This window comes from Nyctereutes procyonoides, unplaced genomic scaffold (genome assembly GCF_905146905.1).
Source record: "Nyctereutes procyonoides isolate TBG_1078 unplaced genomic scaffold, NYPRO_anot_genome, whole genome shotgun sequence".
In the NCBI taxonomy this organism is placed as follows: Eukaryota; Metazoa; Chordata; class Mammalia; order Carnivora; family Canidae; genus Nyctereutes; species Nyctereutes procyonoides.
The window spans coordinates 1,796,461-1,824,389 of record NW_026575151.1 but is presented as its reverse complement, the minus strand read 5'-3'; the positions used below and the strand labels follow the sequence as shown (position 1 = coordinate 1,824,389).

The following is a 27,929-nucleotide window of genomic DNA, read 5'->3' as shown; positions in this document are numbered from 1 at the left end:
TCCAGAGATGTTCATAACTTGTCTTAAGTTCCTAGAATTCAATTCTCTTTTAGGTCAATAAATTAAACAAATGCCTCCCCGTGGTTACTGTATGACTAGATGAACTAATATGCAGTTCATAATATCATTAATTTATGACTTGGGTTCTTTCATGTGTAATTCAGTTCATCGCAGTTCCTGTGCATGTTTCTGCTGAAAACAATTCTTACTCAACAGTATGATGCCAAATGAAAAGACAACAAAAACACTTCATTGAATACTTAAATCAAGATGCTCCCTTTTTAATGTGTGAATCAATTATGTAAATTAAAAAGGAATTTAAGAATATTTTTTAAGAAATAACAATTTTAGGTAGGCAATTGTAAGGAAGATAACAATCATGCATCCCAAGGCTACGTGATTCTTCCACAGGCCCCAAGGGGAGAGCTCGATGCCCTGGTTTAGCAAAAATTCTTCGCCAGTACATCTGAAATTCAACAGGAAAAGAATATGACTTCATTCTTAGCATCTGTAAAATTTACTCAATCAATTCACACCATATCTATAGGTTACCAAGACTTAAATAACTATGTCTTCATTTTTAATAGGTAACAGGAGATGAGTGCTTATAAATCCACTAGGAAATCCTAAGCAATCTGAATATAACAGTTTAGCTAATCCCTAAAACAACTGAATGGGATAAATATTACACACATTTAAAAGATGAAAAGACTGAGGTTTAAGGAACTTGACCAAGTCCACAGACTCATACTTTGAACCAAGATGCTAGTCTTCTGCACATTGATTTGTTTCCAGATCTATATGCTTCTGTCTTTAAAGGGGAGAAACATTCATTGAGTAATTTTGCACTCACTCCAGATGGGGAAAATCTCCATCTTCACAGATGACATCGAAGGCCCTTACCAAGACGATCAAAGCTCTCTTTAGAATTTATCACCCACAAAGCAGCCATACAAACGAAAATGGGCTAAGAATTTTGAAACTGGAAAAAGAAGTGAGCAAGGGCTTCCTGCCACCGTTGTGTCCCATCAGCTCTTGCACCAAGACTGGGCTGAGCACTGCAGATACTCAGCTGCAAGACACCACCAGCAAGCCCACTTAATCAGGTGTAAGCCTCAGTGGTAGCTGAAGTAGAGCAGGGTGGAGTAGCCCTGCAGCAGTTTAGAAAAGCACCTGTACTAAAAACACCTGGCACAGCCTGTCTCCTGCATTTAAATACAAGACATTGTGAAATTGAAGTCTACACAGCTATTTTTTTTCTTTTAGACTGTTTTGGAATATCCTTATTAAAGGATATATCCTCTAAAGAAAGAAACACATTTCGTTCAGCTGAGAAAGAAGTCCCATTTATTGCATATTGTCAATAAAACAGAAATGCAGATTTTAATAAAATCAGAGGATGTTGTTTTAAAAGTTGAATAATACTCTCCTTGTCGATGATTATTGTTAATGGTTTGATTTTGATACATTAACTAATGAAAGAAAAGAGAATGCTGGTTTCCAGCTTGTGTTTCTTTCTTTAGAGGATAGATCCTTTAATAAGGATATTCCAAGTCAGTCTAAAAGAAAAAAAAAAAATAGCTGCGTAGACTTCGATTTCACAATGTCTCATATTTAAATGCAGGAGAAAGAGACAAGTGCTGAGAGTGTTCCAGGAAAATGTTCACTCCCTTCTGCTCTTGCTGCCTTTTTAGCTCTTGTTCCTGGCCATGGGTCTGGCTTACAGGACGCCAGAGGTTCATGGATCCGTACAATTCACATAATCCATACAACTCCAATATTCCAAGACGCCGCTAAAACATCAAAGCAGCTCATTTGAAACACAGATGTTCTGAAAATAAAAACGAAAACCCACCATCAAAGCCACTAAGAATCTTTTAAAAGGCCCTAAATGAACAACATATCAGAAACATTTCTCCAACTTAATATAATTTTGACCATAGTAGAATGTCAAAGAGATGTGCACTGGTGTACAACAACTTAAGAGTGGTCAGTGAAAGGAACCACACCAGCCAAGCGTCCCAAAGGCCTTTCTACATGACCCCACAATAGTAAGCAAATCCATTCTGACACTGAGTACAAACTTACATTGCATAGCTACAGGTATTATTCGTTGTTACATTGACTCCTGGGCAGAAGTTTTGTCCCAAAAATTCATTATACTGCAAAGCCTATAACACAAGGGGGGATGGGGCAAGGTAAATAGTTTTAAGTTTCAAAAAGCTTCCAAAGAATTGTCATGTCCAAAAAAAAAAAAAAAGAATTGTCATGTCCTCCTGGTTAAATTTTTACTGATATTCCTAAAAACAAACAAAGCTTCACATTCACAGTCTCCATCACACCAGAGCAACGAAAATTCTTTTCCCTGGCAATGAGTGGCCGAGGGTTGGGATTTTGCCTTCTAAAAACAAGGAAGTATAGTATTTGGCAAAGAGGGGAGACCCCTGGCTATACTACCCATAGCTCCTTCCTTCTTCCCCAATTTTATAATCCCAAAGCAGTGTAATTAAAATCACAGCAGTATTCAATGACTGTTGTTAATTTTTGGTAGGAATCTTGTTTATTTTCATCAAAACCAGTGCTAATTTTGGGGAGTTAGAAACCCAATTATACTATACTAGGGCACACTTTTCTTTGGAGTTGATTAACTTTCTAAAGCCAACACAGTAGCTATATTATATGCTCTTTTTCTTCTAATTTCAATATAAAATATGTATTCTAGGCTCCCATCCTCCATTTTCGTATAGAACTGAAATGCAACTATATTTCTTTATATCAATTAGTCAATCTTTCTCCTTCACGAGGAGTTCTCTTTCCACCTTTCCCTCCCTCAGACAGCAAGGTGACTGGGGAAACCTCAGGTGATTATCAAGGTGAAATTCTTCTTCATTACGCTTAAAATGAAAACCCTGGGAGACTCTGACAGTTCATGGCTGGGAACATGAGGATGTTAGGCTTTATTCTGGTTGTTCTTAGTTTGGGAACAATGAACCAGTCACAATGACAGATGAGAAAAACTTACCGCATAACCATATCGAGGAATGCTTAAGTACTGAAGCCATGAGAGCCAAGGCCCAACAGTTCTGAGATTTACCAACAGCCCTGAAAATATCTACAAAAAGCAAATACCAAGAATCAGACCTGGTGAAGAGATTTCATGAAGAATTATAGAGAATAATTTTTGAGTCCCCTACAATCTTTACAAACATTTCTTCTAAGATTTACCACTTTGCATGCATATGCCTCTCTATACTCGAGACTGTTTAAGGTTCTAAAGGAATGACAATATTATTTCATTTAATCGGAAGACGTTTAATTGTCAAGGCTTTTACTTTCAGTAACTGCACATAATGAAAGGTCAATGAGTACTGACTGTTCTAATGATACAACCACTATATGTTCACACCAATAAACATACCAGAACATATCCTGAACGTCTCATGCCCCTCTCTATTTCCAAAACACAGTAAGATTTTTTACAAGGGTTTGCAAGCTCTCTCTGCATGACCACAGAAATAATCTGAGGTTCAGGATGAGTGCTTAAAATAACCCAGAACCTGGAACCGGTATATAGAATAATGTGGTGAAGTATAGCATAAAATACAGTGAATACTTTGATTTAAAGCTGCCAAAAAGCAGTATTACAATGAAGATCCCAGGGCAGACTACTCCAGCAACAGATGGCTACAGAAAAGAAGTTCCTGTAAAACTTCTAACTGGCAGTAGGTATGCTGGGATAGACATAACAATGACATGACTACATATTTTGAACTTAAAGTTCTTAAACCAGTTGCTAATATAGGACACACAGCATCTCTGAGTAAAATATGGTTTTAGGACTGGTTTGAAAAGTTCTATATATAAACTTTTAAATAATAACAAGGTAAAGCATCTAAAATATATCACACAAAACTTACATATTGGTGACACCTCACTATTTATTGGATAATATTATAGAAAATATATGCTAGGTTTATGACTCTCTCAATAATGTTTAAACTGGAAGATTTCAGACTCAGAAATGGAAGACAAACTGGCAAAAAACTGTGCTAATTATGTTCCTTTTAAAGACATCTATTCCTACTTTAGCAGAAAGAACACATGTATTAACTAAATAGGCTAAGTATTCTTGTTCACTCGATGTCATGGGGGCAAGGTACTAACTAGTTGATTCACCTACTGATTCATCTATGTACATGTAAAATTAAAGGACATGTAAGATTAGGCTTCAGTAACCATTAAAAAAAAAAGGGTAAGCAGAAATATATTGGTATATGAGATTATCAGGAACCCAGAGAAGAGGAGACACAGTATTGTATGGTCTTTGGAACTTTTCAGTATTTTTAAAACATCTCTTTTCAAAATATAGGAGGAACCCAACCTAGACTACCCACACTGCAAACTGTACTTTTTCTCACAGAGCTTAGCTATACCCTTAGAGAGGAGTAGATCCAACCAAACCACTAAGTTATGCTTAAATGAGTCAATAATTCTCTAACACTAGCCCAGAAGTTGGGTAATTAACCTGCCATTTTTATGAGGGAATCTTATAATCAAAATTTTTCTGGGTTTTGTGTTTTTTTTAGGAGTTTTTATTTAAATTCCAGTTAGTTAACATACACCATAACATTAGTTTCAGGTGTACAATTTAGTGACTTAGCATTTCCATACAACATCTGGTGCTTATCATCATCCAGTGTATGCCCTTAATACTCATCACCTATTTAACCCAACCCCCTAACCACCTCTCCTCTAGCAATTATCAATTGTTCTCTGTAGTTAACAATCTGTTTCTTGGTTTGCCTCTCTTTTCTCCATGATTGTTTATTTTGCTTCTTAAATTCCCCACATGAGTGAAATCATATGGTATTTGTCTTCCTCTGACTTATTTCACTTAGCATAAACTCTGTAGCTCCAACCACATCATTACAAATAGCAAGATTTCATTCTTTTATATGGCTAAGAAATATTCCATTCTGTATATACACCACATCCTTTTTATCCATTCCTCAGTCAATTGACATTTGAGCTCTTCCCATAATTTGGAAAATCTTAAAAAAATTTTATTTATTCATGAGAGACACAGAGAGAGGGGCAGAGACATAGGCAGAAGGAGAAGCAGGCGCCCCACAAGGAGCCTGATGCAGGACTCGATCCCGGATCCCAGGATCATGACCTGAGCCAAAGGCTCAACCGCTGAGCCATCCAGGCATCCCTAATTTTGTTGATAGTACTGCTATAAACATAGGGGTGCAGATATCCCTTCGAATCAGTAATTTTTTTTTTCCTCTGGGTAAATGCCTAGTACTGCATTTACTGGATCATAGGGTAGTTCTATTTTTAACTTTTTGAGGAACCTCCATAGTGTTTTCCAGAGTGGCAGCACCAGCTTGCATTCCCACCAACAGTGTAAGAGGGTTCCCCTTTCTCCACATCCTCACCAACACCTGTCATTTCTGGTGTTGTGAATTTTAGCTTCTGACAGGTGTGAAGTGAAATCTCATTGTGGTTTTAATTTGTATTTTCCTGATGATTCATCATGCTGAGCATCTTTTCATGTGTCTGTTGGCCATCTGTATGTCTTCTTTGGAAAAACGTCTATTCATGTCTTTTGCCCATTTTTAGCCTGGATTATTTGGTTTCTGGGTGTTAAGGTTTTATAAGTTTCTTCTGTATTTTAGATACTAACCCTTTATCAGATGTCAATTGCAAATATCTTCCTTCAGTTGCCTTTTAGTTTTGTTTCCTTCACTGTGCAGAAGCTTCTTACTTTGATGTAGTCCCAATAGTTTATTTTGCTTGTGTTTCCCTTGCCTCAGGAGATGGATCTAGTAAGAAGCGCTGCAGCTGATGTCAATGAGGTTACTGCCTGTGTTCTTCTCTAGGATTTTAATGATTTCCTGTCTCACATTTAGGTCTTTCATCCATTTTGAATTTATTTTTGTGTATAGTATAAGAAAGTGGTCCAGTTTCATTCTTTTGCATGTAGCTGTCCAGTTTTCCCAGGACTATTAGTTGAAGACTGTCTTTGCCATTGGATATTCTTTCCTGCTTTGTCAAAGATTAGTGGACCATATAGTTGTGGATTCATTTCTGGGTTTTCTATTCTGTTCTATTGATCTATGTGTCTATTTTTGTGTCAGTACCATGCTGTCTGCATCACTACAGCTTTGTAATATAACTTGAAATCTGAAATCGTGATACCATCAGCTTTGCTTTTCAAGGTTGCTTGGGCTATTCAGGGCCTTTTATGGTTCCATATACATTTTAGGATTGTTTCTTCTAGCCCTGTGAAAAATGCTATTGGTATTTTGATGGGGATTGCACTAAATGTGTAGAATTCTTTGGGTAGTATAGACATTTTTACAATATTTGTTCTTCCAACCCATGAGCATGAAATGTCTTTCCATTTCTTTGTGTCATCCTCAATTTCTTTTATCAGTGTTCTATAGTTTTCAGAGTACAGACCTTTTACCTCTTTAGTTAGGTTTATTCCTAGGTATCTTATGGTTTTGAGTGTAATTGTAAATGTGATCCATTCCTTCATTTCTCTTTCTGCTGCTTCATTATTGGTGTATAGAAATGCAACGGATTTTGGGATGCCTGAGTGGCTCAGTGGCTGAGCACCCGCCTCTGGCTCAAGGCATGATCCTAGGGCCCAGGGATCAAATCCTGCATCAGGTTCCTTGCAGGAAGTCTGCTTCTCCCTCTCTCTCTGCATCTCTCATGAATAAATAAATAAAATCTTTAAAAAAAAAATGCAACAGATTTCTGTACATTGATTTTGAATCCTGAGACTTTACTGAATTCAGGTACCAGTTCTAGCAATTTTTTGGTGGAGTCTTGGATATTCCACAGAGTATGTTGTCTGTGAATGTGAAAGGTTGACTTCTTCCTTGCTGATCTGGATGCCTTTTTTTTCTTTCTGTTGTCTAATTGCTGAGGTTAGGACTCCCAGTGCTATGCTAAATAACAGTGGTGAGTCTGAACATCCCTGTCTCATTCCTGACCATAGAGAAAAAGCTGTTTTTCCCCATTGAGGATGATACTGGCTGCAGATTTGTTGTATATGGCTTTTATGATGTTGAGGTCTGTTCCCTCTATCCCTCCTTTGTTGGGGTTTTTATCAAGAAGGGATGCTTTTATTTGTCAAATGCTTTTTCTGCATCAATTGAGAGGATCATATAGTTCTTATCCTTGCTTTTATTAATGTGGTGAATCATGCTGATTTATTTACAAATATTGAACTACCCCTGCAGCCCAGGAATAAATCCCATGTGATCGTGGTAAATGATTCTTTTAACGTACTGCTGGATTCTGTTTACTAGTATCATATTGAGAATTTCTGCACCCATGTTCATCAGTGATACTGGCCTATAGTTCTCTTTTTTAGTCTTTGTCTGGTTTTGGAATCAGGGCAATACTGGCCTCATAGAAAGAGTTTGGAAGTTTTTCTTCCATTTCTACTTTTGGAATAGTTTGAGAAGAATAAGGATTAACTCTTCTTTAAATGTTTGATAGAATTCCCCTGTGAAGTCATCTGGCCCTGGAGTTTCGTTCATTTCAAGAGTTTTAATTACTTATTCAATTTCTTTGCCAATTATAGGTCTGTTCAAGTCTTCTATTTCTTCCTGTTTCAGTTTTGGTAGTTTATATGTTTCTAGGAATTTGTCCATTTCTTCTAGGTTGTCCAATTTGTTGACATAAATTTTTGCATAATATTCTCTTATAATCATTTGCATTTCTGTGGTGTTGGTTGTTACTTCTCATTTGTGATTTATTTGGATCCTCTCTCTTTTGTTATTGATAAGTCTGGTTATGGGTTTATGAATTTTGTTATTTTTTCCAAAGAACCAGCTCCTGGTTTCATTGATCTGTTCTACTGGGGGTTTTTTAATTTCTATATTGTTTATTTCTGCTCTCATCTTCAATATTTCCTTCTTTCTGCAGGCTTTAGGCTTCATTTGTTGTTATAGCTCCTTTAGGTATAAGGTTGAGTTGTTTTAGATTTTTCTTGCTTCTTGAGGTAGGCCTGCATTGCTATGTACTTCCCTCTTATGACCACTTTTGCTGCATCCCGAAGGTTTTGGACTGTCATATTTTCATTTTCATTTGTTTCCATGTATTTTTTCTTTTTAATTTTCTGATTGATCCATTCATTCTTTAGTTGGATGTTCTTTAGTTTCCATGTATTTTTGGTCTTTCCAAATTTCGTCTTGTGATTGAATTCCAGTTTCAAAGCACTGTGTTCTGGGATGCCTGGGTGGCTCAGCAGTTGGGTGCCTGCCTTCGGCTCATGTTGTGATCTCAGGATCCGGGATCGAGTCCCGCATCAGGCTCCTTGAGATGAGCCTGCTTCTCCCTCTGCCTACGTCTCTGCCTCTCTCTCTCTCAGTCCATGTCGCTCATGAATAAATAAATAAATCTTTAAAAAAAAAAAAGGCACTGTGGTCTAAAAATATGCAGGGAATGATCCCAGTCTTTTGGTACTGGTTGAGACCTGATTTGTGACCCAGTATGTGATCTGTTCTGAAGAATGTCCCATGTGCACCTGAAAAGAATGTGTATTCTGTTGCTTTAGGATGAAATGTTCTAAATATATCTGTTAAGTCCATCTGGTTGTTTGTCATTCAAAGCCATGATTTGTTGATATTCTGCTTAGATGGATCTGTCTACTGCTGTAAGCAGGATGTTAAAGTCCCCTACTATTATTGTATTATTATCAATGAGCTCCTATATGTTTGTTATTAATTTGGATGCTCCCATATTGGGAGCATAAATATTTGCAATTGTTAGATCTTCTTGTTAGACTGTCCCCTTTATTATGATATAGTGCCCTTCATCTCTTGTTGCAATCTTTGGTTTAAAGTCTAGTTTAGTTTTTGAAGTTCTAGTTTATCAAGGTTTCACTATGTGTCACCAAGAAGCATCTTTTAAAAAACCATTTGTAACAAAATATCAACTAAAGTTATTATATTAGAACAGTGGTCAAAAAGGCTGGATAATGTTCAGAAAAATCGATACATTCTCTAATATAAGCAATACTTCAATACATGACCTCCTTAAAGCAGAGAATCCCATTTACAGAATTGTCAAAGCAGGTTTTAGGTAACAGGTAAATTTGTGGGAAGGAATAACTATGCTTCTTATAAAAGCACAGTTTCTACTCACCATCATAAACACAAAGGTTATGGTCATGAGGAGAGTTGCTATGGATACCACACTCTGGCCTGCTGCTATGGCCAGCGCCATAGAACTAGCTGAATAAGCCACCATCATAAGGGTAAACATCATGATGAAGAAGGCTTCCACAACTGGTTTCAATCCTTAGGAAGAAAAGAGGGGGCTAAATCCAATTGCCTAGGTAACTGTGTATTTGGGATTGGTTATTGTGCAAATAGCAGTACAATATTTTTAAAAACTAATCCCAGAATAAAGAAAATTCATCCTCTATTCAACCACCTTGGCTCACCAATTACCATATTACTATATAAAGTTGTAATAAAGTTTCTTTTTTATACTTGTTGCATAAGCACATTTCTGTGTAACATCTCTCTGTGCCTTTATTTGTAATTATTAACAATTTCTGAGTGCCTGAGATGCAGAAGTCCAAGCAACACATCTGGTCACAATTCTACTGCCTTTTCTTCTAAGAAGGAAATTTGTCAAGAGCATATTTGTTTTACGTAGACATAATCGCATGACTGTTTGCTATAACTACATTGAGTAAAGAAACTGGGAAGAAGATTATGTGACTTCCCAGTGGTTTCAATATCTGAAGGGATGTCTCCATATTCCAAGTCTCCCAAGAAAAAGCACCATATAATTCTGGGATTGAGGGTGGGGTTAAATAAGTTTCATAAAACTACTTTACAAACTGTGTGGACTAATATCATGGGTCACACAATCTGAAGATTCTGGAATAGCTATAAGAACACCAGTCAAGAATCTGAGGATCTAGGTTCTATAACCTAATTCTTCATGACACACTTCTTATATATAAAAAGGAAGCTTAAACTCAATCAGTGAATCTTCTTCTATAGTGCTTTACTTAAATATTTTTTAATTAAAATATATATTTCAGATGTGTGTATATATATTTATGTGTATCAATAAAATATATGGAAATTCTGATACAATGAGCCTATGGTAAAACCTAAACACAATGCGCAAAGGAGTCTAACTACCTATCAAGCAAGCATTTGTATTAAACCAGGAAACCCCAAAAATCAGTATATTTCACTATCTTTACATACAAACACATGTATACACACACAAATAAAAATACAAATGAGTGATAACTATCCCAGCTCTTCCAACATAGTCTCAAATAGTTTTAGGAATTCTTTCCATATTTATAAATGACATAGTATCCTTCAGTAAAATATAGCTTTATAAATAGTTTTAAAAGTTATTTGAGGGGGCGCCTGGGTGGCTCAGTCAGTTGGGCATCTGCCTTCAGCTCAGGTCATGATCCTAGGGTCCTGGGATGGAGTCCCATGTCTGGCTCCCTGTTTGGTGGGGAGTCTGCTTCTCCCTCTGCCCTTCCTCTGCTCATGCTCTCTCTCTCTCAAATAAATAAAATCTTTTTTTTAAAAAAAGCTATTTTGGGACAAGTCTTGACAAAAGTGTCCTTAGAGAACAGTTATTTCAGAGTATGTACAATGGATAGATGTATCCTTATGTCACCAGCTTGGTTTAAAGTTTGAGAACCAAAAACAAGCTAGTAAAAAGAAATCGGCTTGCCCTCATATCCAAAACTACAGACACAAACCGTTTGTCATATTGCTTACCTAACAAGAAGTATATTATACAAGTAAATATAATACTTGGTAACATCCTCATGGGTAGTAAATCAGATAACAGTTTTCCAAAGAAATAAGATGACACTCTGTAGTATCCACTGATATATTCATGTCTAAAAAAAAGAAAAATTCATCCTACATTAGTTTAAAAGGCAGAGACCAGGTTAGACTGCTTGCTTACCTGCGATTTCTGCAACCACCAGGGTTCTAATAACTACAGCTTCTCACATCCTTGAGGCAAACCCCAGCCTTCCATTCCGTCAGCATCAGGCACTATCTTGGGTGCGAGTCTCCCCTTTGAGTGGCACCTGAGTGGCTCAGTCAGTTACATGTCTGCCTTCAAATCAGGTCATGATCTCAGGGTCCTGGGATTGAGTCCTGCATCAGGCTCCCTGCTCAGTGAGGGGTCTGCTTCTTACTCTCCTTCTGCCCCTCCCCTGCTCATACTCTCTCTCAAATAAATTAATCAAATCTTAAAAAAAAAAAAAAAGCCCTCCCTTTGAATGCCATCCATTCTGCCCCTAGAGCACCCACTCCCAGTGAGCAGATCTTCATCTCCTTCCCCTTTTCTAACACTGACTCTCCTTAGAGAATAACGTTCTAGCAGCTGAGCTCAGTTATGGTAGAGGCTTTACTTTCTCCCCACTTCTGATTATGAAGAAGGTGGCACTGCTATCCTCTGAGCTTCTTAATGCAGCCTGGGATCACTTCTACTTTCATGATAAAAAAAGAAAATGGCACTTCCTCCTTCAATAATCATACCTTTCAACCACATATCCCTGTCAGCTATCAAATCCTGTTTTCTTCCCTTTTTGGCTCTAGATCCCTTCCTCTTCCTGACATCTTCCTCCTGTAATTCCAAACTTCTCCCCTAATATCATTCTTTCCCCCGGAATGATTCCCTTTCCTCAGGGTGTAAATATGGGCAAATCTCTTCCAACCTTGATAAACACAAGAAACAAAACAGCCCCTAATTTATTGGAAGGCTGCCCTTTGGCTTCTTCCATTCCCCTTCCATTTGAGGGCTAAGCTGGGACCACATTCTTTGTCAACTTGACCTCCACATCTTGTATTTACTGCTCAACCCACCACTTTCTCTCTACCAAGCCCCTCTAACTTTTCCTGTGAGGGCCACCATGACTTCTCAGTTGCTAAAAACAAAAGATCCTTTTTACCCCTTTATTGCTTCCTTTTTCTGCAGCATTTGGACTTGCTGGCTCTGCCTTAACCTTGAACTCTCTTTTCCCTTGGTATCATGCCCCACATGCTCATGATTGTCCTTCTTACCTCTGGCTGCTTGTTCTCAATTATCATTGGCAATCCCCAGGACCCAAGCTGTGGCCCAATACTAGATATGACCAATCTGACCATTAGCCCCTGATACCGGAGAGCCCCGTTCCTGGAACAGAGACCTACTCACATAAAAAGCTTCTTCTCAACCACAAGGAGCTCCACAGCTGACACACTGCTGAAACACTGGTTGGTCGTCAGAAAGAAGAGCACCCCTGATCTGCAATGAGAGAAAGGGAAAGAAAAACACTGCAGTCAATTAAACATTCTAAGATCAGTTTTTCTAACCACAAAACTCTCCTCAAATGATACCTTAGAACATTAAATAGAAACTGTTCTGGTTAAAACAGAGGGAAGTATGGCCCCATTGCTTTCTCCCCATCATCTCTGTGGGTTCACAATGGTACCCCTGGGACTCCACAGAGCATAGTTTGGAAGTCACAGTCCTGGACTGCTATGGATTGAACTGTGTCCTCTCCCCAAATTCCTATGTTGAAGCACAAATCCTCAATGTGATGATATTTAGCGACAGTGTATTTAGGAGGTAATTAGATTTAGATGAGGTCATGAAGGTATGGGCTTCATGATGGATTTAGTGCCCTTAAAAAAAAAGGGAGAAACACCTGAGCACACTCTCTTTCTCTCTCTCTCTGCCATGTGAGGATACAGCAAAAAGGTAGCCAGCCACCTGTGAGCCGGGAAGAGAGGTCTCTTTAGAACCTGCCCATGGATGCACCCTGATCTAACCCTATTTTTTAGACTGTTGTTTAAGCCACCCAGGCTGTGGATGACTGTGATGGCAGTCTGTGCTGATGAATACATAGGTCATAAAAATATTACCACCTTGAATTTAAACTAACAGAAACAATAAGTATCTGTTCATATCTAGTGTATGAACAGAGAAACAGTGAACCAAATAAAGCCCACAAAGCTCAAAAACCTCTACTAGCCACCTTTTCAAGGTAAAGAAGAAACTAAAACATGAAGAGGCAAAATTACAGTGGAGGAAAACCTCGGTCGATACCTTATTATATATATATATATATATATATATATATATATATATATATCCATCACACAACTGTCAGAAGAGCCATGATGTTATCCTTGATAAGCCATTGCCAAAATGGTTTCCAATGTGCTCAAAAAAGAAAACAAAATGATGCTTATAAAGGAAAAATACAGGTATGTGCCTGTAAGAAAAGGAAGACTACTAACGCTTTTTTCTCAGTAAAATAATTAAGGCTTAAAAAGGAAAGTCACAGTTAATCTACACTTTGAGGGACATACACATTTTATGAAAGCATGCCAACATTCCTGAAACAGTGTTGGGCTTCCCTTCGTAATCAAACCATTTAATTGACACTAAGGATCGTGACTTGAAAGAACTGAAGTGACCCATCATTTAAATGACACGAAAATGAAAGAACACATAAAAATATGAACCAAAGTGTACTGCCCCTCAAAAAAAGTCCATTGACACTCACTAATTGTTGTTGTTTTAAGATTTTATTTATTTATTCATGAGAGACACAGAGAAAGAAGCAGAGACATAGGCAGAGGGAGAAGCAGGCTCCCTGTAGGGAGCCTGATGTGAGAATCAATCCCGGGACCCTGGGATCATGGCCTGAGCTAAAGGCATATGCTCAACCACTGAGCCACCCAGGCATCCCAGTAATTGTTTTTAATACCAAAAAATAAATAAAATAAATAACTTAGAGAACAGACTATTTTAAAAGTAAATGTTTATATAATTAATGAATGGAAAATAGCCAGACCTAATACACAGACCTATGCAACTTTCTCCACATAAGGAAGCCTACTATCAAAATAAAAGCTAATTTCAGAAATATAAGACATGCAAAAAAAAGAATGAAAGAACAAGAAAGAAAGAGAAAGAGAGAAAGAAAGAAAGAAAGAAAGAAAGAAAAAGAAAGAAAGAAAGAAAAGAAAAAAGAAAAGAAGGAAGAAATAAATATGGGACGTGCAACAATTCAGCTCAATTTGTTAAGCCTTATATCTAACAATACTGTTGTGTTTATCATGATTCTGAACTAGTAGATAGTGACATTACTTCTAAACCATATGATTTATTTTATAGTAAATACAGTTTTTATTCCTAGAGAATTTAAGATATTCTAATTCTTTTCAAGCTGGTAATCCACACCTATAATATCTACTTATCGATCCAAGTATTTCTTAAAACATCTTTTCTCTTAATATACATTAATTTGCTTAGCTATCCCTACAATAGAAGCTCATACTCTACATATGAATAAACCTCAGCTTGTCAGTTATACAGGTTAAAGAAAGAGCAGAGAGTACTTCTCTGGGATAATTCATTCCCAAACAATAGAACCAAACCACTAGCCTCCTGAGCAATTTCAAATGATTAAAAAGTAGCAGCAAGCTTAAGTCAAAAGTACGAAATAAAATAAATTCAGTGGGGGCAGCCCGGGTGGCTCAGCAGTTTAGCACCCGCCTTCAGCCCAGGGCGTGATCGTGGGGTCCCAGGATCAAGTCCCATGTCAAGCTCCCTGCTTGGAGCCTGCTTCTCCCTCTGCCTGTGTCTCTGCCTGTCTCTCTCTCTGTGTCTCTCATGAATAAATAAATAAAATCATAAATAAATAAATACATACATACATACATACATAGATTCAGTGCCCTATTTCTCCAGAAAACATTTGAAGAAGCTGCTAAACGTCTTCTTTATTTCTCTGGATTCTTCTACAAAAATTTTTAATGGTTAGATATCCAGTTCCCCTTTAAAATTCCAGTTGAGGACAGGTTTTCCAACACTTTTTGCAAATGCTTCTCACTGTACAACATAAAAGGTCCACAAGTGATAGATCCTATGACCTATATTCTGTGCTTGGTAAAAATATGGCATCTACAGAGGGTACAAATCACCAATCACTAGCAAGCTTGGAAATGTGTGAGAGAATAACACACCCTTCAGGGAAAGTAAAGAGAAAAACAGTGACATAATTCAGGAAATGAGCTGCCATAATATTCTCAATGTAGAGAACCACTACATTTTATTTTATTTGAGTGAGGAATTGACTTTTATGCTGATTCTTTCATAAACAATCAGACATCAAAACAGATTCAACTTAAGCTATTGCAACTTTCTTTATACCCTTATGGTAAAATGGGAATAATACAACCCCACCTCTTGGGGCAGAAGCCTGAGTCCATGGTTTAAAGCAGAGAACAGTGCCTGGCACAAAACAGCTTTCTACATGAAGAACTCTGCAGTCTTTGGCATTGCTGAGCATATATATTCAGAGCATTCTAGAGCCCATTGCAAAGTCTCACCATGAAAAAATATTTTTAAGGGCACATAATGACTAGAATTCGGTAAGGTCCTAACCATATAAGTGCTAACCATAAGTGCTAACCATATAACAGTTGGAAAAACCTCAGTGTCATCAACTTCTCCGTGGCAAACAAATCAAAAAATAGAAGAAAAAAAATATTCACAAGCAACAAAGGAAAAAAAATTAGATAAACTGGACTATAGCAAAATTTAAAACATTTGTGCATCAAAGGACATTCTCAACAGTGAAAAGACCACCCATAGAATGTCAGAAAATATTTGCAAATTTATCCTTGGTAAGGGGTTAATATTTGGAATATATGAAAGACACTTACAGTTAATCAATTTAAAAAATCTAACCAAAAAATGGGCAAAGAGTGGCATCTAGGTGGCTCAGCAGTTGAGCCTCTACCTTTGGCTCAGATTGTGATCCCAGGGTCTTGGGATCCAGTCCTGCATCAGGCTACCCGCAGGGAGCCTGCTTCTCCTTCTGCCTATGTCTTGGACTCTCTCTGTGTGTCTCATGAATAAATAAATAAAATCTTTAAAAAAAAAAATGGGCAAAGGATTTGAATAGACATTTCTCCAGAGAGGATACACAAATGGCCAATAAGCACAGGAAAAGGTTCTCAACACCTCTAATCATTATGTGAATGCAAATCAGAAACCACAGGAGGAGGGCAGCCCCTGCAGCGCAGCGGTTTAGCGCTGCCTAAGGCTCAGGGTGTGATCCTGGAGACCGGGGATTGAGTCCCATGTGGGATCAGTCCCATGTCGGGCTCCCTGTGGGGAGCCTGCTTCTCCCTCTGCCTGTGTCTCTGCTTCTCTCTGTCTCTCATGAATAAATAAATAAAAATCTTAAAAAAAAAAAAACATATGAGGTATCACCTGACACCAATTAGAATGGTTATTATTATTAAAAAGAAAAAAAATAATAACAAGTTTGGTAAGGTTGTTAAGGAATTGAAACCCTTGTACTGCTGGTAGGAATGCAAAATGATACAGCTGCTATGGAAGACAGGATATTTAATAGAATTACCAAATGATCCAGTAATTCTACTTCTAGGTATAAACCAAAAGAATTTAAAGTAGAGACTCAAACAGATATTTATTTGTACATCCACATTCATAGCAGCATTGCTTAGGGGCAAAAGGCAGGCTCCAAGGCAGGTCACTTTGACCTAAGATTATTTTGACTTAAAAGAATCAAGACCTGGTAGATTCAAGAAAAGCTTTTTACCTCCCCCTCAACTGCCTAAATTTACATTGGAAAGGAGAGCCTACACCAGGAAGAAAGCTATTGAGAAAGATTCCTCTTTGCCTAAGAAACTTATTTGCTAAAGAGGGCAACCTTTGTTTTCCAACCATCATCTCCCATCTTCCAGGTAAGGTCTTTCTCCTCCTTTGTATCCTCAGATTCTGCCCGCCCTTCTCCTTCACTCAGATAAGCATTATATTGTCTGTTTTTGGAATTTGCACGTCTGTGTGGATTTCCTGTACAGATTCTATTAAATTTGATTTTCTCCTGTTAATCTGTATCATGTCAATGTGATTCTTGGTCCTACTGGATGAACTTTGAAGAGCAAAGGAAATTCTTCCTCCCCAGCATTCACAATAGCCAAAAAGGTGTCCAAGGACAAATAAATGCATAAACAAAATATGGTGTATCTATACAGTGGAATATTATTCAGCCTCGAAAAGGAAAGCAATCCTTCCTTTCGGTACAAATGGATGAACCCTGAAGATATTATACTAAGGAAAATAAGCTAGTCACCAAAGGACAAACACTGTATGATTCCACTTATCTAAGTACCTAGAGTAGTCAAATTCAGAGACAATAAGTATAATGAAGTATAATTTCTTCCAGGCAATAAAGGGAGAATGAGGAATTATTCTTCAATATGTACAGAAATACAGTTTGGGATGATGAAGTGTTCTGGAGTTGGATGGTTGTGATAGTTGCACAGTAATGTGAATGTATCAGGCCACTTGGGTGCCTCAGTCCATTAAATGTCTGACTTTTAATTTTGGCTCAGGTCATGATCTCAGGGTTATGAGATTGAGCCCTGTGTCAAGCTCTGCACTCAACACGGAGTCTACTTGAAATGCTCTCTCTCTCTCTCTCTCTCTCCTCCCACCTCCCACCTCCGCCCATCCCTCTGTTTACAAGCTAAAGAAAGAAAGAAAGAAGAAAAAGAAGAAAAAAAATCTTTTTAAAAAATGATGGGAATGTATTTAATGCCACTGAACTGTACACTTAAAACTGGTTAAGAAGGTAAAAATTATCTGTATATTCTGTATAAATTACCACCATATATACACACACACACATATATGCATACAGCTTTTAATTCACTGACTTATCCTATTCCTCACTTTACACTGTACTTATCGCAAATTCTTTTTTTTTAAGATTTTATTTATTCATGAGAGACCCGCATGGGGTGGGGGTAGGGGGTGGGGGCGTGCAGAGACACAGGCAGGGAGAAAAGCAGGCTCCGTGCAGGGAGCCCGACATGGGACTCGATCCGGGGGCTCCAGGATCATGCCCCTGGGCTGAAGGCGGTGCTAAACCACTAGCCACCCGGGCTGCCCTTATCTCAAATTTTTCATGGATTTTCATAAGCTTGAAAGATGTAACAGCACTTTATCAAAATCAAGATCCAAATTTACTCACCTATTCTGGATTCCTGTAGAATCATTTTTTAGATCATAGAAAATGGCACCTAAAACCAATCCCAGGATGACTGTTACAATTATCTTTTCAAAAAGAAAAAGAAAAACAAGTTTTAATTAAAGGTAAAAAATTTTTTTAAAAAAGGTAAGAACCTAACACACCACTGATTACTATAAAATACAAGGCTACATAATCCAATTTCTCCATTGAGATAAATACTTCCAATGGTTCAGCCAAAGTCCTTGGGAGTGTATATTATTTGGCTCCTTTCTAAATTAAAAAATAATTTATCTGTGTGCTGGGGAGGCTGATAGAACACAGTAGACCCCTGGAATGCTAAGGTTCCTCCCAGTGATTTGCCAGGCCAGCTCAAGGTCCAGTCCAGGCCACCAGGCCTGGGAAGGCCATATACAGAAGGGGAATAATGCCAGTGCCTGGCTAAGTCACTTGAGGAATAAAGTCCAAGTGACTAGCAGCTCTGCCTGAACTCTCAACCTTTGTACTAGTGAGCATGCAGTTTCATATTTCAAGGGGTTCAAATAAAAACAGGATATCTTTACTTTTACCATTATAAATAAATAAAATTTTTCAAGCACACATAAAAAAATTCTGACAATGTTATTCTGTGTGATAAGGAAGCAGGGGTAAGCTGAGACCCGCCTACCTGACCTAGCGGGCAGGGCATGCCTCTACTGAAAAAGTGCACTGTCATTGCCACCAAAGCATTCAGCTAGCTATCTCTGATGGTACTCAAATGCTTCCACTACCCATTCTCTTGTCACTGCTTCTAGCAACCTCAGTCCGAGGGCCTACAACCAACAGTGTAGAAGCAACCTGCTATTTATTTGCCACTGTTACGTATATTGGCTTACTCGGTCTGTTTGAGGCCTCCTAAGACGACTGCATAAACATCACTTTTGTTTTTAAGACTGATAAAATATCTATTAAGGACACTTCTATAAGCAAAGGATTAAGGGTTATACTATGATAGAATTTATTTTTTATTTTTTAGAAATCTTAGTTTCTTTTTTTTTTTAAGATTTTATTTATTTATTCATGAGACAGAGAGAGAGAGAGAGAGAGAGAGAGAGAGAGGCAGACACAGGCAGAAGGAGAAGCAGGCTCCATGCAGGGAGCCCAACGAGAGACTCGATCCCAGGACTCCAGGATCATGCCCTGGGTGGAAGGCAGGTGCTAAACCGCTGAACCACCCAGGGACACCCTACGATAGAATTTATTTAAGAAAATTCTTATTATACTTTCATATTGTATTAAGTATAAAAATATATGAAATGCTCATCTAAAGAAAAAATATCCAACCATGTATCTCAGAACCTTCAAAGTTAAAAAAAAAAAAATCTCAGTACTACAACAGCATAATAGTATCAAGATAAGTCTATTTTGACATGAAGCACACAAAACTGGAAAACAGGATCATGATCTGTGAAGGCTAGCCTGTGAATACTACCATCTGGAGAAAATATGATCTGAGATGTCTTCAAAATCCCCTTGCTAGAGACACCTGGGTGGCTCAGCCGTTTAGCGCCTGCCTTTGGCCCAGGGTGTGATCCTGGAGTCCCGGGATTGAGTCCTGCATCAGGCTCTCTGCAGGGGGCCTACTTCTCCCTCTGACTGTGTCTCTGCCTCTCTCTCTGCATGTCTCTCATGAATGGATGAATAAAATCTTTAAAAAAAAAAAATCCCTTGCTAATAAGACAGTCAGAAATTTGGAAAAAAATCTATTACCCTGGTATAATTTTCATTAACCTAAGAATATACTGCACTTCATGCCAACAGATTAAACTCCCAAAATAAATGAACCATTATCGTGTGCACATGTGTATGTATACAAGTCTCTACTTTCAGACAATATAACTTCAAGAATATTCAGACTTTTTAAACTGGACACTACAAAAGGACACTTGTTTCTTTTGAATTCAAATTTTATCTTATACTAACAGACTGTCAGTATTATCATTAGGATGTTTGCTGAAGGTTTCAAAGTTCTCAAAGTATTTTCAAAGTCAGCTTTCAAACGTATTGACAAAATGATTAATCTCATAATTTTGTCATGCTTTCACAAGGTGTATCTGTTATTCTTTCTTGCATTACAGAAAAGAAAAAGAAAACAAGCAAACTGAACATTGCTCAACAGAGCACACAAAGACACTATCTATGAGGTTTCTGTTGAATAAGGAGGAAGGGAATCCCTTATATATGTTATTCTGTCTTGTTCAAATGTGCTTAGCAACATATCACAAGGTGAGTGCTGAGGGATAATTACGGCCATCACTCGAGAAACTAATCCATAGTCAAATATTAAATACGCCAATAGAAAAAAAGGAATCTCTAAGAGTTATGATAGTGTTTTCCAAATTGACTTGATCAGAAAGATCATGGCACATTAAATGAACATCAAATCCTTTTATACAGATGATCCACTTACTCCAAGATCATCCAAATACAACCTTTGGTTAAATGGTATTATCAAAAATAAAATAAAATAAAATAAATAAAATAAAATAAAATAAAATAAAATAAAATAAAATAAAATAAAATAAATAAATGGTATTATCAGAAGCAAAGTCTGAATCACATATATGACTAGTTGAAATCTAAGTATGGCTGTAATATTATTACCAATAGGAGATTTATCAGCAGGAAGCCATAAAGCAATTTAATAGCCTCACATCCAAACACTTCGAGAAGTAAACAACATACACATGAGATTAAAAACACTAAACCAAAGGTCAGCAAGTTGGGGTCCACAGGCAAACATGGCCAGTCGCCAACTTCTGTTCAGCCCTCTAGCTAAGAATAGTTTTTACCACTTTTTTTAATGGTTGGGGAAAAAAGAGTGAGACAAGAAGAATATTTCTTGCCACATGGAATTTAAATGAAATTCAAAGTTGTGTCTATCAGTGAAGTTTTAGTGGAACACAGCCATACTCCCTTGCTTGTGTATTACCTATGGCTCCCTTCTCACTAAAATGGCAGAGTGGACTCCCTGAGACAAAGACCACAGGTCTGCAAAGCTGAAAGTATTTTACTACCTAGCCCTTCACAAATAAAGGTTTGCCTGCTCCTGTCTTACATTAACGTTCCAGCATGTGCAAATCTGAACGGCAGATGCTCAGAGACAGATGCAATGTTCTATCTTTATTCTGTGGGATTGCCATGCATCTGAGCATTGTTAGGACTCCTTTTGTGAAACTGAGTTCCCCAAGGAGGCATGTAGGCTGCGTATGCAACCTGGAGGTACTAGGCCTGGGTTTGTGCAGAAGAAAGCCTAGCAACAAAAGATGCAGAATCAGGGATCCCTGGGTGGCGCAGCGGTTTGGCGCCTGCCTTTGGCTCAGGGCGCGATCCTGGAGACCCAGGATCGAATCCCATATCGGGCTCCCGGTGCATGGAGCCTGCTTCTCCCTCTGCCTGTGTCTCTGTCTCTCTCTCTCTCTCTCTCTCTCTCTCTCTCTCTCTGTGTGTGTGTGTGAATATCATAAATAAATAAATAAATTTAAAAAAAAAAAAAGATGCAGAATCATAGTGGATTAGAAATAGCTCCACCATTTAGAAAGGGGAACCCTCACACTGCTGGTAGGAATGCAAACTGGTGCAGCCACTCTGGAAAAGAGTACAGAGGTTCCTCAAAAAGTTAAAAAGAGAGCTACCCTACAATCCAGCAACTGTGCTATTAGGTATTTATCCAAAGAATACAAAAACACTAATTTGAAAGGATACATGCACCGCTATGTTTATAGCAGCATTATCTCCAATAGCCAAATGACAGAAAGAGCCCAAATGTCCATACAGGTGGATAAAGAGGTGGTATACACATACAATGGAATATTATTCATCCTAAAAAAAAAATGAAATCATGCCATTTGCAATGATGGGGATGGAGCTAGAGAGTATAATGCTGAGCAAAATAAGTCAGTCAGAGAAAGACAAATACCATATGATTTCACTCATATGTGGAATTTAAGAAACAAAACAAATTATCATGGTGGGGGGGAGGGGTAAACCAAGAAACAGACTTAACTTTAGAGAACAAACTGATGGTTACCAGAGGAAAGATGGGTGGGGGATGGGTTAAATAGGTGCTGGGGATTAAGGAGTGCGCTTGTTGGGATGAGCACCGGGTGCTGTATTGGAGTACTGAATCACTGAATGGTACACCTGAAATAAATACTATACTGCATGTTAACTAACCGGAATTTAATTAAAAACTTAATTAAGCCCAGAGCTACCATATATGTGACTTGGACAAGATAATTTTAAACCACTTTCAGAGAAAAGAGAAATTTACATTATTTTCCAAGTAAAAAAACCATAATGCATAAATCACACTAAAGAATCAACACTGTCACATTATCTCACTGTTGGAACAATAGGTAACGAGGTTGACATTATTTGTCAGACTCATTTCCAAATGATATCAAATCTACTTTAAAAGAATAAAAATTTAACTTTGATAGTGCACAGAAGTACACATTCTGACAGAAATGTGAAATAAGGGCAGCCCGGGTGGCTCAGCAGTTTTATCGCTGCCTTCAACCCAGGGCCTGGTCCTGAAGACCCAGAATCGAGTCCCACGTCGAGCTTCCTGCATGGGGCCTGCTTCTCTCTCTGCCTGTGTCTCTGCCTCTCTCTCTCTCTCTCTCTCTCTCTCTCTCTCTCTCTGTGTGTGTCTCTCATGAATAAATAAAATTTAAAAATCTTAAAAAAAAAAAAAAAGAAAAGAAAAGAAATGAAATGCAAAATAATAGTAGCAAAAGGTTTGGAGCAATTAGCAATATTTCCCAGGGTTGGAGACTCTTGGTATTAATAGTTAGAATTAATTCTTGGTATTAATACTGAAGTACAAAAATTATAGTTCACATGGTGAGAAATCAGTAATATTTAAGATTGACTTATTTGAGTGAGAGAGACAGAGAGAGAGCACACCTGTGTGCATACACAAACATGGGGTAGGAGAGTGAGCAGAGGGAGAGAGTCTTAAGCAGATTTCACTCTGTGCATGGAACCCAACAAAGGATTCAATCCCACAACTCTCAGATTACCACTGGAAATGAAACCAAGAGTTGGCCACTATGCCATTGCCATTCAGGTGTCCCAAGAAGTCAGCAATATCTTCTTAGTGCCAACAGCATGCCATCTTTTGGTACTCAACAGAAATTCAATAATTGATAATAAAATAACCCCCCAAATAACCAGCTAAACTGATTTGCTTAGAAAGATGGATCAATGAACTGGGAATACTCGTTTTGTATGATAGAGCACCTGAGAATAACAGAACAATAAAGGGGGAATAATCAACAATTATCAACAGAGTCAGCCAAAAGAGGAAAATAACATGATTTTGTCTTTATCAAAAGAAAGTTAATCTGATGGTAAAGAGCCTTATTTAATAGAATTTAAGCCTGCTTACTAGGTTGTGTGAACTGCAAACTGGCTTAGGTACCTAGTGCTCTCCTAAGATTGAACCCCTAAATTAAAAAGGTCAGTTATGAGGAACAGCACTGGCACATAGGCTCTTCCCTCAGAAAGAAGCTAGCCCCTATGATTTTCAGGTACATTCAGTGAATTCTAGAGACAGGCTTCCCTGGCCACTTAATTTCAAATGCCATTAAGCCCTTTCCGCTCTCTTCCATTCTCCCACTCTCCTTTTCTTCTCGCTTCTCTTCCTTTCCCCACCACTCTGCTTAAACTTTCTCCATAGCTCCTTTTACCATATGACTTGCTACATAGTTCATTACTGTCTGAATTTGTCATCTGTCACTCCTCATAGGAAGAAAAGCTCTATGAGAATTGGAGTTTTAGGGGCACCTGGGTGGCTTAGTGATTAGGTGTTTGCCTTTGGCTTAGGTCATGATCCCAGGCTCTTGGGATCAAGTCCCACACCAGGCTCCTCACAGGGAGCCTGATTCTCCCTCTGCCTCTGTCTCTGCCTCTCTGTGTGTCTCTCATGAATAAATAAATAAAATCTTAAAAAAAAAAAAGAGAGAGAGAGAGAGAGAACAGGGTTTTATTTTTCCCATTTTGTTCACTTCCATATACAAGCTCTCAAAATGCCACACATGGTCAGTAAGAACTTGTTGAATGAGTCAGAAAATGAATATGTGCAGCTACCAGAAAATTCTAAGTGTGGCTAAACATTTCCTTTATTTCACAATTTTTGAAGATTTTTCTACAAAGATTATCCATTACAGCTAGTCTAAATAAACAAAAATTCTTAATTTTGTAGTAAAAAAAAAAAAAAAAAAAACTAAAAAAATTTTCCACAAGTAAAAATTTCGTGGTGTTTTTTTACTTTGTTCTATTGGATGTTTTTATATCCCAAATGGAGTAGGGATAAATAAATGTAAGTTTGAGTAGAAGATAAGCATAATCCTAAAAGACTTTATATCAGAACCTAATGTTCCCATATGAGTATGTCCCAGCATTATCAGAAGAATCTGTCAGTTACCTGAGCGATAGAGGCCTGGGGATTACCCAGTAAATTTTTGAATGAACGCTTTGAAATCCATTTGAGTTGCTGACAGAAGGAGGTGGCATACGTGATCTCCTTAAAGGATGAGCTCTTCCTTTTCTGACTCTTTGAGAGTTGATCTAACTCCTCTTTTGTTTTTCTGCAGAAGTCAGAATTGGCATAAAATTCAGCTATTCTTTCTATGAATGGAGTACCTCTCTTGGAAGGCTCTTCAGTCACCTTGACTTTGGAATAAAAGTGGATAAAGAAGGGAAACATTATTAATAAAATAACAACTGATTTAGACCATTTTTCTGTAACTCTTCTCTAGATTCCTTGTTACCATCTTAATTCTAATGCCTAAGTATAAAAAATTATTAGATCTAGCATTGTTTTACAAGATTAGAAAAATACAGTTAATTGTCCGACTACTTCCATAAACTTATAAATACAGCAAATCTACTGACCATAAACTTATAAATACAGCAAACTTCCTCACCTATTTGAACCCTAATTCTTTTAAAATAGACCTCTTACCATAGGGAGTTATAATTCCTAATATACAAACCTGGTCCTTGTTTTCTTCTATATACAAATATATAAACTGCCAAGTTTCTTATTTCAAAACATTATATAAACAATGACATTTTTAATGAAAATTCCCCTTATAAGTGACACTATCACATAAATACTCATTTATAAATTAAATAAAAAATATAGCACTCGTGGAAAACAAGATCTATGTTGACCAGTGCTATAGAGTGAATGTGTTCCCTCAAGAATTATATGCTGATGTGTGATGATATTTGAAAGGTGATTAAGTCATAGGAGTGTAGCCCTAATGAATGAGATTAGTTAGTACCCTTATAAAAGAGGCCCCTCCTTACTTCCATCATGGAAGTGGTCACCCATCTTTGAACCAGGAAGCGGGTCCTCAACAGACACTGAGTCTATAGGAATCTTCACCTTGGACTTCCAGCTCCAGAACTGGGAGAAGCAAATGTTTACTGTTTAAACTACCTAGTGTAAGGCATCTTTGTTACAGCAGTCCAAAAGGACTAGGACAACTGCTATCAGAAGACAGCATTTTTTTTTTTAGAAGACAGCATTAATATAATAAATCCATGTGTTAATGAGCTGCCACATTGCTAAACTTCCACCAATTCAGTTAGGTAATAATCTGTGACTCTCAACAGATTCATTCACATACCTTCACCCTCTTGGTCCTCTCTGTTTAATACCACAGCAGAGGAGTCTCCATTAATGACATCCAAGAAGAAGTCTGCAGGGTTATTATAGGGCTCACAATGGTAACCTACAAAAGGAAGTACAAACTTGATGGTCTTGGAAAGTAAAAACTCACTTTCAGAGGTGAGAGAGGTGAGACGGGGAAGAGAATCAACTTCTCCCTCATCTTTTTTTTTCCCCCCTCTTCTTTCACTGATTCACCCTTTCTTTTTATATATTCAATCACATAATATTTCAACAATGCTCTGTCTTCCAGAAAAACAACATATTCAAAACCAACCTTGGACTCCCAGGAAGTCTTCATAGTTGGTCCTTACCCATCATAATTCATAGGACCTGAAACAGCTATCAGTATGCTCTGATGCTTATCAGAACTGCTTCAAAAATCTAAATATAGGTCCAAGGGGGAAAAAAGCTAAGTTAAAAGAAAAAAAAGCTGTAGCTAAGACTAGGACTAGAGCTCCTCAAAACAAGACAACAAGCAAAGAATGCGCACAGAAAGATTGCATTTGGGAAAAACCAGGGATGTGTTCTGTTATCCAAGTTCACCTAGTGACTGCCAAATGATCATCTGTTGTGCTGTCATAAATCCAATATAGAGAACAAATCACCAGAGCAGCATCCCCAGTAGAATGTGCCTGGGACAGCATAGCTGAATGCTTATCTCAACTTCTTGAGGCATGATCCTCTGAACTCAACCTGGTCTGTAGTCTGACTATAGGTTCATTTCCCCTAAACTCCCTAGAACTGTGTGTGCTTATTCACTTTAAATGAGAGAAATTTAAAAAAAAAATTTTTTTCAGAAGATGGCTAGCAAATATTTAAAACTATATTTGGAGTCATAATCCATCTATATCACCATCTATAATCATATCCAAATATCTCTAAAATGAAGCAGATTGCATGAGTCATTAAAAAAATTATATATTTCCATTGTAAAGAGAACCAGGCAGCTCAAACAGTCAGAAGCCCTCAAAGTAAGACTTACAACTAGTCATTCTATTGACTAGTAAGAACTCCTACCCCCTTAAGGCCTAAATCTGTAATTTAATGTTACTAGAAAATTTTAAGTAGCATCTTCATGAACCCCCACCAAAGCAGACCAACATCTACAAGGAGATAAAATTAGAAAGCCTGATCCATAATCTAGACAAGAAGACAAACTATTTACAGATTATTATTAGGCCTTTTCAAAAATGCTCAACTGACAGATAACTATGAGTCCAACATATTTAGTAAAAACTGTAAATAAACTGTTAGGGAAATGTCACCAGAACCAGGAAACAGATCACATACAGGCCCAGGAGAAATATTCATACATACATATGCAGGCATACTCAAATAGGACAGGAAAGAGACCTAAACAACATGCTAGCACTGTAAACAATGAAGAAAAAATTCTAGCATCAAACTAACCCAAAATGTTTTGGAGTGGCAGAAGCCATAGTGTGTATACTCAAAGATCAAACAGCACTCTTATAGACCTCCTTTACTCTCTTTCAGGATTGTTAATAAAGGATCCTACTGCATGAAAAAGTCCAGCATACCCACTGACGCAAAGAACCCCAAGGCCTCCTGGGCAGGCCCATGGAACATCAGTTTTCCTGCAGCCAACAAGGTGAGGCTATCAAACAACTTGAAGATAGAATAACGAGGCTGATGAATGGAGAAGATGATTGTTCGTCCCTGTTCAGACATCCTAAGTTAAAAGAGAAAAATAAGTCATTAAACATCTGAAACTTAAACATCATGGCAACTTTATTCCTGCCTTCAGATCATCTGTTCTTAGTTCAATTTGATTTCTTCTTACTAACTTCTCATTTCATATTGTTTGATAGTTAGGGGACCTAAATTCAGTCCTCTCATAAAACACTAGGGTTTCTAAAAGTATGTTCCATGGGCAGTCTACATCAACCAGAGTATTAATGAAAAATGCAGATCCATGGACAGTTTTCTCAGACCTAATCCGTATTTCTAACAAACACCCAGATAATCTGTAAGTACAGTTGTGTTTGAAAACATATCATGTACTAAATATTAAAATGATAGTTGTATGCCCCATTATTCTCACTGATCATTTAAATTTCCTGGCTCTTTAGGAATTGGTTTTCATTCTTT

At 37.7% G+C, this 27,929-nt stretch overlaps 1 protein-coding gene across 6 annotated transcripts in view; it reads right to left on the bottom strand.

The window, feature by feature from the left end:
- Positions 1-252: 252 nt before the first annotated feature.
- ABCG2 (ATP binding cassette subfamily G member 2 (Junior blood group)) overlaps positions 253-27,929 on the bottom strand; it is a 142,516-nt gene continuing 114,839 nt past the window's right edge. For all 6 annotated transcript variants that reach the window (XM_055313193.1, XM_055313189.1, XM_055313191.1 and 3 more), the window contains 10 exons: positions 27,359-27,510; positions 25,774-25,878; positions 24,561-24,808; positions 18,092-18,174; positions 12,226-12,315; positions 10,794-10,918; positions 9,172-9,326; positions 3,023-3,112; positions 2,089-2,171; positions 253-466 (listed from right to left, as the gene is read on the bottom strand). In XM_055313193.1, the coding sequence (XP_055169168.1) occupies positions 319-466; positions 2,089-2,171; positions 3,023-3,112; positions 9,172-9,326; positions 10,794-10,918; positions 12,226-12,315; positions 18,092-18,174; positions 24,561-24,808; positions 25,774-25,878; positions 27,359-27,510 (1,279 nt within the window). In that variant the 3' untranslated portion in view covers positions 253-318. The remainder of the gene's footprint in view (positions 467-2,088; positions 2,172-3,022; positions 3,113-9,171; positions 9,327-10,793; positions 10,919-12,225; positions 12,316-18,091; positions 18,175-24,560; positions 24,809-25,773; positions 25,879-27,358; positions 27,511-27,929) is intronic.